The sequence below is a fragment of the Vidua chalybeata genome, chromosome 5 (genome assembly GCF_026979565.1).
Source record: "Vidua chalybeata isolate OUT-0048 chromosome 5, bVidCha1 merged haplotype, whole genome shotgun sequence".
NCBI classification, from domain to species: Eukaryota; Metazoa; Chordata; class Aves; order Passeriformes; family Viduidae; genus Vidua; species Vidua chalybeata.
Window position 1 is genome coordinate 71957199 of NC_071534.1, and position 15159 is coordinate 71972357.

The 15159-nt window shown below is 56.1% G+C and overlaps 1 protein-coding gene and 1 long non-coding RNA gene across 3 annotated transcripts in view; one reads left to right on the forward strand and one right to left on the reverse strand.

The window, feature by feature from the left end:
- Positions 1-5747: 5747 nt before the first annotated feature.
- Positions 5748-6709, forward strand: LOC128788425 (uncharacterized). The gene is made up of 2 exons (XR_008431069.1): positions 5748-5827; positions 6536-6709. It is a non-coding gene; the product is annotated as an uncharacterized LOC128788425 (long non-coding RNA).
- A 3694-nt stretch (positions 6710-10403) lies between these two features.
- PPP6R2 (protein phosphatase 6 regulatory subunit 2) overlaps positions 10404-15159 on the reverse strand; it is a 63936-nt gene continuing 59180 nt past the window's right edge. For both annotated transcript variants that reach the window (XM_053943453.1, XM_053943454.1), the window contains exons 21-24: positions 14962-15050; positions 14328-14514; positions 11252-11407; positions 10404-10585 (exon numbers count right to left, since the gene is read on the reverse strand). In XM_053943453.1, coding sequence (XP_053799428.1) covers positions 10534-10585; positions 11252-11407; positions 14328-14514; positions 14962-15050 — 484 coding nt within the window. In that variant the 3' untranslated portion in view covers positions 10404-10533. The remainder of the gene's footprint in view (positions 10586-11251; positions 11408-14327; positions 14515-14961; positions 15051-15159) is intronic.

A 15159-nucleotide genomic window follows, 5' to 3' on the forward strand; every position in this document is an offset into this window, starting at 1 on the left:
ACCATTCCAACCCGACAGGAGGAGAGGGAGCAGCCTCAGGCTGGGCCAGGGGAGGGGCAGGGTGGGCAGCAGCAGGAATTTCCCCATGGAAAGGGGTCAGGCCTTGGCAGGGGCTGCCCAGGGGGGTTTGGAGTGCCCATCCCTGGAGGTGTCCAAGGAATTCCTGGAGGTGGCACTCGGGGCTCTGGGCTGGGGACAAGGTGGGCATTGGGCACAGCTTGGACTGGATGGGCTGGGAGGGCTTTCCCAGCCTCAGGGATTCCATCAGGAGTCCAGCCCCACTCCCGGCCCTGACCATCCCAGAGCCCCCTCGGGACCCTCGGCGTCCTGCGGGATGGAGGAACCCAGCACTGGCACGTGAATTTTGAGCTTTTATTGATAGTTGGAATTTACAGCCTAAAACTGACAACATAGAGAGATGCAGACTTTTTTTCTTTTTTCTTATTTTCTTTTTTTTTTTTTTTTTCTTTTTTGGTTGCTTTTTTACAAAAAAAAAAAAAAAAAACAAAACCAAAACCAAAAACCAAAATAACCAAAAAAGCCACCAGCATCAGATTTACAATATAAAAGTTTTGACAGTAGAGAGACTAAAGTACATCTGGAATTACTCAGAAAAATAAACAGGGAAAAGGCAGTAATTTCAAATTTGTCCCTCATATTTACACATAATACACAGACATTGCTTACAAAGACCCGGATCCCAATTTAAGGGCAGTTGGCATCGTGAGAAGGCTCCCCCGGCATCGCCCTCGTGCCCGCCCGGGCCCCGGCGCCGGGCCGGGGGCGGATCCCGGGATCTCCCCGCGGCCCCTCCGTGGTTTTATTGCTTTGCGGGGCCGGTGGTTGTGGAGAAAGGCATCGAGTCCCCCCCGCTCGCTGCTCCCGCCGGGACACCCCCATCCCTCGGGCATTCCCTCGGGAATTGCCGGGATGTCCCCGGTGCCAGCGCAGATTTTCAGGGAGACTCAGCTCGGGACACCGCGGCAGGATTTGGGAAGAGCGGGAAGAGGAGGAGCGGAGCGACGCGGAAAATCCGGGCTCGGGCTGGGGACCCCCCTGGAAGCTTCCCAAATCCATGAATCCCCACCACCACGGCGGCAGCGCCTCCCTCTGCTCGGGCTGTTGGATTTATGGGATCTCCTGTGCTCAGGGAAGGCTCCGGCTCCCATCCCACAGCCTGGAATTAGCTCTGCCTCAGCCGGGACGTGGGGATGGCAGAGGTGCCATTCCCAAGGCCTTTTCCCAAAACGAGCCAAGGCTAGGAGCCAGGCACGGCCTGGGATGGGCACGGAGCCCCTGGGACGGGCACGGAGCCCGGACAGAATCCGCTCCCTCAGGAGATGCCTGGATGGCCCTGCCAGCCCCGGGCACCGCTGTGGTCCCAGAGCCCCCCGCTCTCCCGGAGACCCGGAGTCATTCCCGACAAGCAGCCTGGCTTGGCTCATTTTCAGATCAACTTGGGGTTCTGGGGCCGGAGGCGGCACCGGCGTCTCCCGGGGGATGAGTCCATGGTTTGTGCTAACAGTCACAGAGCCCAGTGTTCCCAGCGAGCCCCTGCAAGGGATGGAAAAGCCCCGGAACAGCGGCTCCAGAGGCTCCAACTCAACAGCAAACATGGAATACTCCGAGTGCGGATGGACGGAGCGGGAAAGCGGAGCCAAGGAGGGATTTGCTGGAGCAAATTCAGCAGGGAAAACCACCAGGAACCAACCCCTGGGGACCGGGATGTGCCAGCAGGGATCACCCCCCGTGGCCACGTGGATCCCGGGACTCGGGCGGGATAAAGGAAAGGTTTGGAAAATGTCTCATCAAGGAGAATGCCTGGAAAATTCCACATTTCCACCCAAATTCCCCTCAAATGCCGCTGCAGCCGGGTCGGACATGGAAGGCAAAGACAGAAACAAGGAAAAGGGAAAATCCATGACCTCTGAGAGGGCCAGGGACAGCCTGGGATGGCTCCAGCCTGGAACAGCCTCTCCTGCCCGGAGAAAATGGGACAGGGATAAAATCAGGGGAAGGAGTCGCTCCATTCTCAGCCCTGGGACCCCTGGAATTCCCAGCCCTGCCCAGCACCCGGGACTGGGATTGGGATTGGATTGATTTGTGCCAACGCCAGAGCCCATTGGGAAGGTGCAAATCTCCTGCTCTAGGAGATCCCAGCAAAGCCAAAAGCTTTGGGAAAAACGGGATTCAGGTGAGTTTAGAAATCTCTGCAATAAATTTTTATAAATATTCCCTATTTACAGCAAATGCTGGGAATGGGAGAATAGGGAGGGAAGGAGGAGCCAGGGACATGATTGGAGCAGCTCCTGCTGCCACCACCGGGATGCTCCTGCCTGTCCCCAGTGTCCCCTCTGCCCTCATTCCATGGACCCATGTCCTCTGGAATGCTCCTGCCTGTCCCCAGTGTCACCTCAGCCCTCTCTCCTTGGATCCATGCCCTGGGATGCTCCTGCCTGTCCCCAAGGCTGTGGGAGAAACCAACCACCTCCTTCCCTGAAATCCCAAGGACTTTCATCCCAAGGTCTCTCCTCATCAGTCTCACGGTCCAACCCTCGAGTCACGGCCTCAACCAAATGGGAAACCCACAGGAAAGGTTCTGGCTCCCTTGGGAATGCGGGTGGGGGTCAGGTCCTGTTCCTAAATTGGCCATAAATCCATAAATCCAGGAAGTCCGGCTGCTCCGCCCCCGCAGCGCATCCTTTGATCCCAACCAGGGAAAGGGGGATCCCAACCAGGGAAACCCCAACCCAACCCAGGCAATTCCTAATTCCAGCCCCTCCCGCTGTGCCCAGGTCCAGGTTTGACGTTGGATCCCAGCACTGTCCCCTCCACTCGGGAGGCCTGAGCATTCCCGTGTTTGCCACTGTCGGCTGCCAGGGGACGAAGGACAATTTTAAGAGGGAAAAGCTCATCAGGGAATTCTCTGGGACTGTGTGGCAGAAAATCCCTTTCTATTCCACAAACCCCAGACCCAGCAGGGGAATGTTTATATTCCAAGAGGGGGGAATATTTACAGGCCCAGGAAGATTTCATTTAAATTCCATTAAATAATAAAATATTTGGGATTAAACATTAATTCCATTCCATCAGAAAATCAGGAATAATCCTTTCTTTCTGGTGCTTTTAAGCCCAGTGTCTGTATTACTCAGAGATAGCTCCGATGCCCGGGCTGGAGTCTGGGATCCTCTGGAGCAGACAGGAAATGGACACAGAATTCCCGTTCCCTGCCCCATGGCCCCACTCCCATGGGATTTCTGTTATCCCTTGGGAAAGGATCAGCTGCTCCCTGCACGGCCCCAAAGGGAAACCTGGGAGCTGAGCATTCCCAAAGGACGTTTTCCTTCTGTTTTGTGGAATTCTGACAGGGCCCCACTCCCAAACATCACCCTCACATCCCCAGTCCAGGGAAGGGGCCCTGGGGCTTCCTGTGACCAAATCCCATCTGGCTCTGCCCGGAGCTCCGTGGGGACACCGGGGGTGGATGAACTGGGACACTGGGATGGGCTAACTGGGATACTGGGATGGGCTAACTGGGACACTGGGATGGGCTAACTGGGATGAATGGGATACAGGGATGAAGTGGGATATAGGGATGGATGAACTGGGACACTGGGATGGATGAACTGGGACACTGGGATGGGCTAACTGGGATAAGGAGCTGTGAGGTGTAGGGGGAAGAGCACAGGGAACAGAAATCCATTGCTGGGATGGGGATGGATTTAAGGCACTCGGATCAGTGGGAATTGGGAATGATTTGTTATCCATGGGCTTGGGCACAGGACGTTCTCCTTCTCTGTCTCCTGTGACCTGGGATGGAAGAGGCTTGGATCCAAGCTGGAATGGGAAGAGGTGGCTCCTTCCATACTAAATCCCAGGATTTGGATTGCTTTGGAACTTCCAGTGTGGCCAGTGCCGTGCCCTGGAACAGCTCCCGATCCAAGGGGCCCAGGAGCTGGAAGTGTCCGAGGGAGCAGAACCTTTTTTGGGAAAGCTGCAGCAGGTCTGGAGGGAGGGGAGGAGCAGGGATGGGAATTGCAGGGATGTGATGAATACATGGGAATTAACTGCAAATTAACAGGATCCAGGGGAAGGGAAGGGAAGGGAAGGGAAGGGAAGGGAAGGGAAGGGAAGGGAAGGGAAGGGACTGGGATTGGGATTTTCCACACTTTCCCAGATTCTGCTGTGGCCTATCAGACACAGATTGGAGTTTGAACATTCCTAGGATGAGAGAAAGGAGCAGGGAAAGAGCTGAAGTGTCCGTGCAAAGTCACTGCCAGGAGTGGGAACAGGGAGCTGAGGAGCAGGGAATGGCTTCAGGGAACAGGGAATGGCTGCAGGGAGCAGGGATTAACTGCAAGGATCAGGGAATGCACGAGGGCCAGGGAACAGCTGCAAGGACCATGGAATAGACGTGAGGATCAGGGAACTGCAAGGACCAAGGGATGACTCCAAGGGCCAGGGAAGGACTCCAGGGAGCCAGGAATTCACAGGAGGACATGGAAGGCATGCAAGGACCACGGAACAAGGGAACTCCAGGCTCAACTCTGGGCTCAGGAGTGGAGCAGCCAAAACTCCCTGCTGCAATCCCAGCACCCCAGGGGCCACTCGAGGCTCTCCAGCAGCAGTCTGGGAAAGAGGAGAGCGGGAGAAGCATTTCCATGGAGAGAAGAACGCTTGCTGTGCCTGTGGATAATTCTATTCCATGTCTGGATCCATGAGATCCAGCCAAGGGGATCCTCCAGCAGTGCCCTCACTGCCAAAGGCACCAAACCCACCCCCCGCAGGGGAATCCCTACAGCATTCCCAGAATTCCTACAAAGTTCTGCAAAACTACCTCTGAGCATCAAAACTACAGGAGAAAGGATTTTTTTCCTTGTTTCCATCTGTCCAGGGAATTTGAGGGAATCAAAAATAGAAGGGAAGGCTCTGCCCTCCAGAAAAGCCCCAAATACAGGGAGAGAGGAAAATCCCTCTCTTCCCATCAGCATCAAATACAAAAATACAGTTTCCATGGGAACATCCCACTGCTGGGAGAGGTGAGGACCACCAGGGAACACTGGGAATTCTGTACAAATCCAGGCGAGAGCTGGGACACCACAAAGCCCTTCCTGGATGAGGTAAGAGAGATTCAGGTGAGCAAAGCCAGCAGGGAGGAGCCAAATTGTTCCTTTTCCATTTGTTTGCCCCTAAGTTCAGCCCTAAATACACCTGGAAAACTCCTGGGTTTGCTGGAACTTCCCACCACAGAGGGAAAAACCAGGATCAAAGATCTCATTCTCAGCCCAAACCCAACAGCATTCCTGATAAAGTCAGAAACGTTATCCAGGACAAAACCAACAGGAACCGATCCAACCCATCTTCCCAAGGATCTCAGACTTTCACTGATGGAATGCTGGAGTTGGTCCAACACCTGAAGGGCACCATTGCTGCCACTGCCACATGTCATTAACTAACACAGGTAATTATTCATTAACACTGCCAAATTCCAGAGCCGATTCTGGACTGGGAACCACAATCCCAAATCCAATCTCGGCACAGCAAAGGGAAAAATCCTGATAAGGAGTCCAAGGGAGAACAGTCACAACGAAACCCCTCCATGGGTTTCCATGGATTTCCATGGTTTCCATGGATACACCACAGCAGCACACCTGGTTCCAAGGGCAGGGCTGAGCAGCCTCGGGCCCTGCCCGGAGGGCACGGCCAGGATTCCAGGGTGGCACATCCCTGTTCCCCCAGGAGGAGAGCACAGGGAAGCAGCACAGGACGGAGCCAGGACGAGCAGGGATGGAGAATGTTCCATGGCAAGAACAGCTTCCCAAATGTGGTACGGAGCCAGGACAGCGGGAATGGGAAATGGCAGGAGGAGCTCCCAACCCCAACGTGTGCAGCTCGGCCGCTGAGGAGGGGACCAGGAATTCTCTCAGAGCACGGAGCCCAGCGAGCCCCAGTTTAAACCAGCTCAGAGCCAGTCCACGAGTGATAGGACAGCAGGAATAAACACCCTGGACACACCTGGGATACACCCAGGACACAGCCCAGTTACACCCAGGATACACCCTGGACACACCTGGGATACACCTTGAGCCCTTCACTAAGCGCCACCCTCCAGTTTTTCCAATAGATCAATTCCGTTTTTCCCAATCAATTCCTTTTTTTCCGACAGATCAATTCCCAGCCCACCCAGTGGGGCAGAAAGGGCCCTTCAGGATGAGGGGGCTCCCCAAGGGGTTGGGATTTCAAGGCCTGGCGCAGGGATGTGCTCCAAGCATTGCCACTGATAAATCAGGATTTTAATGACAGCTGCCCGGCCAGTGTGGGAAAAATGACTCTGGGATGCCACTGGAGAGAAGAAAGTAATTTAAATGATATTTCCTTTAGATATGTTCTTTGGGAATGTCCCTGCACCTTCACTCCAAACCTTTCACTGGGAAATCTGGGAACTGGGATGTCCAAGCCCTTTGGAACAGACACTGAGGGCAACACTGAGCTTTTTGTCTTTTTTTTGGTAATCTTTTTTTCCTTTTTTTTTCAGGGTTTCCATTCCCTGCCCACCTGACGCTCTCCAAAGAGATGTTCTTGATGAAACCTCGGGATGAAACCTTGGGATTCCATCCCAGGGGCAGCAAAGCCTTGGGACACTCGGAGAATTTCTCTTGGGCTTTGCTGAGGACAGAGGACCCCAATAAACACCTGGGATTTTGCCTGCCTCGAGAGGAGAGGGAATTCTCTTTTAGGGAAGTTTTTGGCTGTGGAATTGCTGAGGGAATGACTGGAATATTCCCTTCTGGCTGCCCTTCCAGGGCGCTGGGTGCAGTGGGAAGAAGATCTCCCCCCTGGGACACACAGGGAATTCCAGACACACCTCTGGATAACCCTGGACTGAGGGGGTACAGAACCCCCCCAGCCTGTCCTGAGCCCCAGGAATGCTCAATCCCAGCCACTCTGACTCCATCTGCTGTGAGATCACAGCTCCACACACTGGGATTTCGGATTCCCAGCCCTCCAGCTCTGCTCCCTTCCCTCACTCCGCACCCAGGTGCCACCACAGGACCTGGGACACTGGGAAGGGGCACCCGACGTGACAGTGGACAGGGACACTCCCAACACCACGGGATTTTCCATTCCCAAGGAGCTTGTTCTTCCCACATCCCACCCAGGGACAGGTGTGCCACGATCCAGGGATCCCCCGGGATTGGCCAAAGGGATCAGGTTTAGCTCTAACTGTGCCCTCCCCTCCCATCCCAGCATGGAGCAGTTGGCACAGCAGGATCACTGGATCCCCAGATCCATGCCCAGGCAGGCAGAGCCACTGCACGGAACATTCCAGAACCACCCCCCCAGGAACCTGGCCCTGCTGCTTTTGCTCTTGACCCTGGAGATAAAAACGCAGCCCCTTGTGCTCCCAGTGCTCCCTTCCCGGGTTTCTCACAAGATCCAGGTGTTTGTGGATAAATATCTATGGAATGACACAGATGTGTGTCCACCCACACCCTCAGCAGCCCCAGGGGCAATCCCAGCCCCACGGACACCCTGTGCACATGGGAGACTCCAAGCATGAGGCAGGAGGGAAGCGCAGAGCAGGACTTGGGGGGAGCCCTCATCATTCGGACACGGAGCTGAGCAGGGCCAGGGGATGAGGGGATGGGGGGACAGGGAATTCCATCCTCAGAAGCCAAGAGATCCTGCTCCAGCCCTGGGAAGCCCTTCCCCGGAGCACAGGGAGAAGGAAAACCCCAAGTGGGACGCTCCAAGCCCCACACACCCGCTGTGTCTCCGGAGGGATGGAAGCTCTGCCTCAGAAGGATTTCCTGTTCCTGGTTTCCCCACAAAAGCACCGGAGCCAGGTCAGGAACTGGCTCTGGCTCTGTTCGGAGCTGCAAACCCCGGCAGCCCAAGCAGCAGGAGCTGGGTCTGGATCAGCCCCTGGCTGGAGGGAAGAACAACCCCAGGGGAGTGGAGAGGTGCAATGAACTGAGAGCCTCAATCCCAGCCATGGAGGGATCACCCACAGGCACCAAACCCATGGAATTGTGCATCTCCACAGGTTGGACCAAGCCCCAGTGATGTGTCTCAGCATTAAGTAATAAATTAACCCACTAACGAGCCCCCAGTAACGAGCTGTGTTCGGATCTGGATATGCCCAAGGATATTATTATTATTATAATCATTATTATTAATATAATTATTATTATTAAAGCTCTCACTGACAATCAGGGACTCGAAGCCAAAGCTGAGGAACGGCAGGCTGGAATTGCAGCAGAAGGCACGGCCAGCCCCACCTCTGGGAGCCACCATGGGGCTATTGCTGCCCCATCCCTGTCCAGGTGGAATCACAGCTCCCAGAGCTCGGCAGCCCAGGGTGGAGGCCCTGTCCTGTCCCTCAGGCCACATGAGGGGACCCCGCTGTGCCCCCACCCCAGCCAAAGCCCTGCTCCCACGGGAAGGGATCCGAGCCGGAAGGATGATCCAGCTGTGCCTGCCGAGGACATTCCCCTCATCCCCCGATCCCGCACGGATCTGGGCACAGCTGCCCCTGGGGCAGGCAGAGGGAACAGGCTGGAAGAGCACCCTGGCATCCCCCGGGATCCAGCCAGGCTGTACCAGCACATGGATCCTTCAGCTTCCATGGAATCAGCTCTGGGGCCCCAGGAATGCCCGGAGGGAAGCCGATGTCCAGCAGAACTCTAGCACCAATCCTTGGAAAATTAAGACTTTAATCAGGACCTCAAAGCCACTGATCCTGCCTGAGAGTCCTGGCTGGAGTGGGATTGATCCCTGAACACCAAGCAGGGGAAGCAAAGCACAAAGTGAGATATTTTTCCCTCCCAGTGCAATTAACTTTAAATTATTAATTTTAAATTACACGCAGCGAGTGAAAACTTCCAGAATGAGAGCCCTGCACCACCTGATTCCCAAGGAACTGGGGCTGGGGGACAGCCCAGCCCTGCCAGCAGCACACGAGTGGCCCACAGCCCCAGTAACCTCCAGGATCCCAGCCGTGTCCAGCACCCCAGTTCCTGGGATCCCCCCTCTTCCCTACGAGCAGAACCGACCTGGGCAGGCAGGGCTGAGCCGGGGCTGCGGGAATGGCGCCGCCGGACCCAGCGGAGCAGCCCCACGGTGGGAACACCTCGTTCCCCTCACTGCCCTCCCAGCCCACGTAAGGACATCCCAGGAGCAGACACCACAGCACAAGGAAGGGATTTCCGGGCAGCCAGGCTGCCCTATTGGGAATGTGAGGTCCTTCCCACCCTCAGGGATGCATCCCAAAGCAGCGGCCTGGCTCCGTGTGCCAAGCTCCAGCCTTTACTCCAAAGGGAGGATTTTTCAGGATTCCACATGCCAGGGGGTTCCAGCTCAGCTGCCCCAGGTGGCCCAAACCCCCCCAGTGCACCTCACGTGCCCCCCAGGCTGGGCTGGCAGGGAGCTCAGAGCCCGGCACCATCACGGCATTCCCGGGAGCGGGTCTGCAGCCTGAGCACATCCCATATCCCACATCCCACAGCCCATATCCCAGCTCCAGGTGCTCCCCTCACCTGGCCCTGCTCTCCCATCCTCCCTGAGGGATCCGGATGTCCCCCAGGGCTCTCCCGTGCCCTCCCCCAACGCTGTCATCACCAGGTACAAAGTGCAAAAGTGTTGCTGTTCCTGCATCCATTAAAAACTTTAAAAACAGAACAAAACAAACAGAAAACGGATTTCCATCATCATTTGCAAATACATTAACTCAGTCTCCAAAGAGCCAGCAAACCCCTGGTCACCTCCTCGTGGGCAGGGTCCCCTGCGGCCAACACGGACATCAGCAGGAGAGGCCACCTCTGGCCCAGCACAGACCCTGCCCTGACCCACCACGTGTCCACGGAGAGCCCCGAGCAGTGCTGGAATGCAGGGACGTGCCGTTCCCTGGAGAGCTGGGCCTCAGTGTCACTGCCTGGCTCCGGCCGGGGACAAGCCCGGCCTCGGCCCTGCCAACCCAATGCGAGCCCTCCCTGCTCCCCCCCGCGGAAGTGTTGGCATTCCTCCTCTCCTGTGAAATGTTTCTGGTAAGGCTTTATTGCTCTACAAAGCGGTGCAAAGGCTGCCCGAGGACAGCTCCATCAGGAACTTTGGTCACACGGCTGCGGGATTTGTGCGCTGGCCCCGGCCGCCGCTGGACCTGCTACCTTCCCAAGAGAAGCTGAATACTGTGTGCAATAACACTGGGAAAACAGCACTGAACCCCAAATCCAAAACAAAAACCAGGGGCACGGGGAAGGGGACAACTCAAATCAGGCAGAAGGCTTGGGAAGAGCCCGTCATTCCCGTGAGGACTGAACTCAATGCTACATTTCGACAATGCCGAGTGTCTTTCCGAACGGATCGGTGCTGTTGGATCTGCGTGTCTGGTCCTGAACGCCAGCTCGCTCTCATCAATGCAGCATTTATTAAAAAATAAAATTAAAATGAAAAAAAAATAATAAAGAATTGACAAATTGCATCACCAGGGAGCAGCCTGGCCTGGCTCACACACGTCCCAGGGCGGCGGCGGCATCAAGCGGGGCCGTTCAACGTGGCTTCGGCGCAGGGCAAGGCCTCGTCACTCCTGCAGGGACACCAGGGAGCAGCCTTAGGGATGTGGGACATGCCAGGAAAGCTCCCAGAGCTTCCCTCATCCCTCCTGGAACGCCTTTCTGCTGGGACTGGAGCCCCTCCCTCTGGCTGTGTTTTGTCTGCCCAGTGAAGTGTTCTCAGCTCCCTATGGAAAAACTCCCCCGGAGCCTCATGGAATATTACAGGAAAAATCAACGTGGAATCAGGGAGTGGCCTGGGTGGGAGGAGACCTAACAACTGTCTAATTCCAGCCCCTTCCAAGGTGATCAGAGGGATGGGGCATCTCTACTATGAGGGCAGGCTGAGAGTTAGGAATGCTCAGCCACGGAGAGCTCAGAGCTCTGCCAGGGCCTAAAGGAGCTCCAGGAGAGCTGCAGAGGGACTGGGGACAATCCTGCAGGGACAGGACACAGGGAATGGCTCCCACTGCCAGAGGGCAGGGATGGATGGGATCTTGGGAATTAGGAATTCCTGGCTGGGCTGGAATTGCCAGAGCAGCTGGGGCTGCCCCTGCATCCCTGGCAGTGCCAAGGCCAGGCTGGGCACTGGGGCTGGAGCAGCCTGGGACAGTGGGAGGTGTCCCTGCCATGGCAGGGGTGGCACTGCAGGGGCTCTGGGGTCCCTTCCCACCCAAACCATCCCGGGATTCTGCCCTCACCTGTCTCTCGTGGCCGTTTCTGTGGCAGTTGTGACAGCAGGGGCCACTCTCTGCTGCCCGTCCGTGTGCGTGGCCGCGCTGTTCCGGGCTCGGGGGGCACCGGCCGTCCCGGAGTCGGCCACGGGAAGCGTCTCCAGAGCCTTTCCCTTGGAGTCACTGTGGGAGAGGGCAGGCACACAGTAATGGAACTCAGCCCATGGAAAATGCAGACTCACGCTGGAATGGGGCTCAAATTCCAATGGGGAAAACAAAATTCCTCCTGCTCTCCTCACAAAGGCCTAAAGACCCCATTGGGAATGAGAACTGGAGTAAGCTGGGATTCAAATCAGCGGGCACATCCTGGAGGCTCCGGGTCCCAAACCCAACAGGACACACCAGAACAGCTCCTCGAGGGAGGCATTCCCAACTCCTGCTGCAAATCCAGTCTGAGAGTTCCCGAAGTGCCATTCCCATTCCCATTGCCGGGATGGCACAGCCTGCTCTGCTCGGGCACGGACACGGACACGGACACTGCTCTGCTCCACAGGCTCTGCCCAAGGGGCTCCTCAGGCTTCTGGGGCACCCAGAAAATCCTGCATTTAGGGGCAGATCCTACAATCCCATGGAGGAAAAACTCCAGGGATTGGATGTCCAGAATCCAAACATGCTGAAGGTGCTCCAGGGACCACAGAGGTACCACCTGAGGGACAACATCCCCAGTGAGGCTCCAGCAACCAAAGCTCAAATCTTGGGAAAGGAGAACTGCAGGAACAAACCCTCCCAATCTCTTGTTGGGAATAAACCCACACATATTTCCAACTGGAGAAGGGATTTCTGTGCACATCCCATTTTTTGGCTTCCAAGGCAGAGGATGGGTTGCCCCAGGAATGATTTTCTTCCCAGTTTCCATCCAGAACAATTCTTTTTCCCTGTCTCCCAGAGCAAACCTCCACAAAAGGGAGGAAAGCTGGAGATGGCTGAGCTGGAATCCTGTCACCAGCTCCGGGGGAGTTTATGGAATAAAATAATCTCAGCTGGATAATTGGACATGTGATGGAAATTGGAGACTGAGGTTCTATTTCTGGAGCACTTCTCTTGAAAAAAAACGTAAAAAATGAGGAATAATGAGATCTAAACATTCCCTTTCTTCCAGGGCTCACAAGCTCCTCAGAAGTACCAAAATACACCTTGGAGAGACACATGGATGGAGCTGTGTTCCCAGGAGTGTCGCTGGAAAACCACTTCCCACACAAAAAACTGGAGCTCGACATTTCCATGGCTCAAAGAGAATCTTCTGAAGCCCAATCCCTGAAGTTTCCAGGGCAGGAGGGTTCCAGAGTTACCTGAGCACCCATGGTGGCTCAGGAATTTCTCTGCCTTCCCTGGGCTCCAGGAAAATCCCAGCTGGACACCCAGGGCCAGATCCAGGGCTGACACAACCCAAACAAGGAGTTTGTGTGGGATGTCCTGTTGTCCCTAGGACACCCCTGGAGGGATGGAATCCCAAACCTCCCAGGACAGCGGGATCCAATCTGGGAAGCTGAGAGCAATTCCTGAGCTGCATCTCCCTAAGGATCCCCATGGGCAGCTGGGATGGGGCTCACAGAGGGTGGAACATCTGGAGGATTTGCTGGGCTGCAACATCTGGCTCTCCATGGAATCCACAGAGGCCTTGGGCAGCTCCAAGGATAAAAGACCTCCATGTGGATGCCAGGGACAAGTGGAAGGAAAACCCTGAGTTCCTGAGCAGTTCCAAGGAGCATTGGAGATCTCTGTGTAGATTCCAGTATTCCAGGGGCAAAGGAGATGGAAAACCTGTTCCTACAGCAACAGGAACGGGGTTTTGGGGAAGTGCTGGGAGAGAGTCACAACCCACTGAGTGACTCCAAAACGTTCCTATCTCCCTGGAATCATTAAGGAATGTGGTAAGAAATGGATATTCCCTCTGCAGGCAGAGTGGTTTGGGAGAGCTGAGGACACCGGGAAGGCTCTGGGTGGTGATTCCCACTGGGAGCCCAGGCCTGGAGCAGCTCCAGTCCCAGCTGTGGCACCAACTCTGTCCTCCCACTGCTCCCCTGGGATCTCTGGCCATGGACACAGCTGTGGAGAGCCACAGACACCTGTCAGGGGAGGCTGTGGGTGCTCCAGGGTTTCCTCTCTTTGCCACAATGGAATCAGCTCTGCAGAAGGGCAGGCAGGCAAAGACAGGCAGGTTCAGGAAGCTTTATCCCTATGGAGTGTGGTCCAGACACTTGTCTGGAGAGGAAAACATTCCCAACGTGCCAAACCAGGAACAAACACCGCTGTCCTGCCAGGAAAGCAGGAAGAGGTGAGAACATCTCAAAGAGGATGGACACAAGAACAGGAACAGCTGGAGCTGGGCTGGGGAAGGTTAGGTGGGATATCAGGAAAGGTTCTTTCTCCAGAGGGTGTTGGGCACTGAACAGCTCCCCAGGGAATGGGCATGGCCCCAGAGCCCCAGAAATGTCTGGACAATACTGGGATTGTCCCCAAACTGTCACCAACCATTGCTGAAGGGAAACTCCTGATCCTGAGTCAGGTGCACAAACCCAGGGACTCCAGTAAAAAACACAAGGAAATCCATGGAAGAGTATGAGGAAAAACCTCAGCATCTTAGAACTGGGTAAAATCTCTGTGGATGCAGCAGATTCTGACTGGGTTGGGCAGCAGCTCATCCCCTGTGATTGGAGCAGGCTGGATTGAGGATCCAATTCCTACAAACCTGCCCAATCCCTGGATCTGCCCCAGCCTTTCCTGGTGCTTTTCTCATTGATTGGCTTTGACACCGAGGGGAAAAGGAGAACCTGAGTGGGTTAAACTTCCCCCCCCATGGCTGCAGGAGGATCCCATGGGAGCCTTTACTCTGCTTTTCCGAGCGATCCCACCCAGATCCCGCCCTGGGTCAGATCCCAGATCACGGACAAAGATGTTCCTGTGACACTGGAGTGGCCCAAAGGAGCCCCAACCCTTCCTTGGAATAACCCTGTGCTAAATATGTCCCTCAGCCCCCCCATGCCACGCCAGGGGCAGGACCTGCTCCCAGGGGACATCCCAGCCCATCGAGATCCCTTCCCACCTGGTGGGAGCTGCCCTGTCCTTGCTGGGCTCCTGTGCCGTGGCCGTGGATTCCGTGCCAGCCTTGGCTTTGTCGTCGTCGTCGTCGTCGCTCTCGGAGCTGCCCGAGGAGCTGCTGTCCAAGGCCACCAGTGGTGCCTTCCGTGCCCCACACGCGTTCCACACACAGGGAGAGGCAGCAGCGCTGGCTGGGGGAGGAACAGCCCACACTGGAACATCGGGAAAGCTCCCTGGAATGGCCCGAGGGGTCAAACAGGGCCTGCAGCCACTGCAGATGGTCTGGGAATCATGGGATGGGTTGGGTGGGAAGGGTCTCAAAGCCCACCCCTTGCCACCATGGGCGGGGACAACTTCAACTGTCCCAGAGTGCTCCCAGTCCCGTCCAGCCTGGCCTGGGACACTTCCAGGGATAAAAGAAGTGTCCCTGTGACATCAGCTCCAACTCACTGCAGGTCCATCCCTTCCCTGCTGACGTTGTCCCAACAAACCCTCGGGATTTCTGCCTTTGTTTCATTCACTGATCCCGCAGGGAACGCTCAGGGCAGGGGCCCTGCAGGGACGTTTCTCCTGCCCCAGGTGCTCCATGCAGGGTTCCCAGGAGCTGAGAGCACCCCGTGGGGCCCTGTGTCACTCACAGTTCTTGTCCTGGCCCTGCGCCGGGGTCCTGTCGGTGCCGCCGCTCTCGGTGTCCAAGGGGGAGCTGCAGCGAGGGCTGGACTCAGAGCTGGGGAGGGAAGAGCCCTGAGCACGGAGCCAGGATCATCCCAGAGCCTCCCAACAGCCCAAGGAGCAGTCACCAGCCCTGCTCTTCCTTCCCATCCCTGCTCTGAATT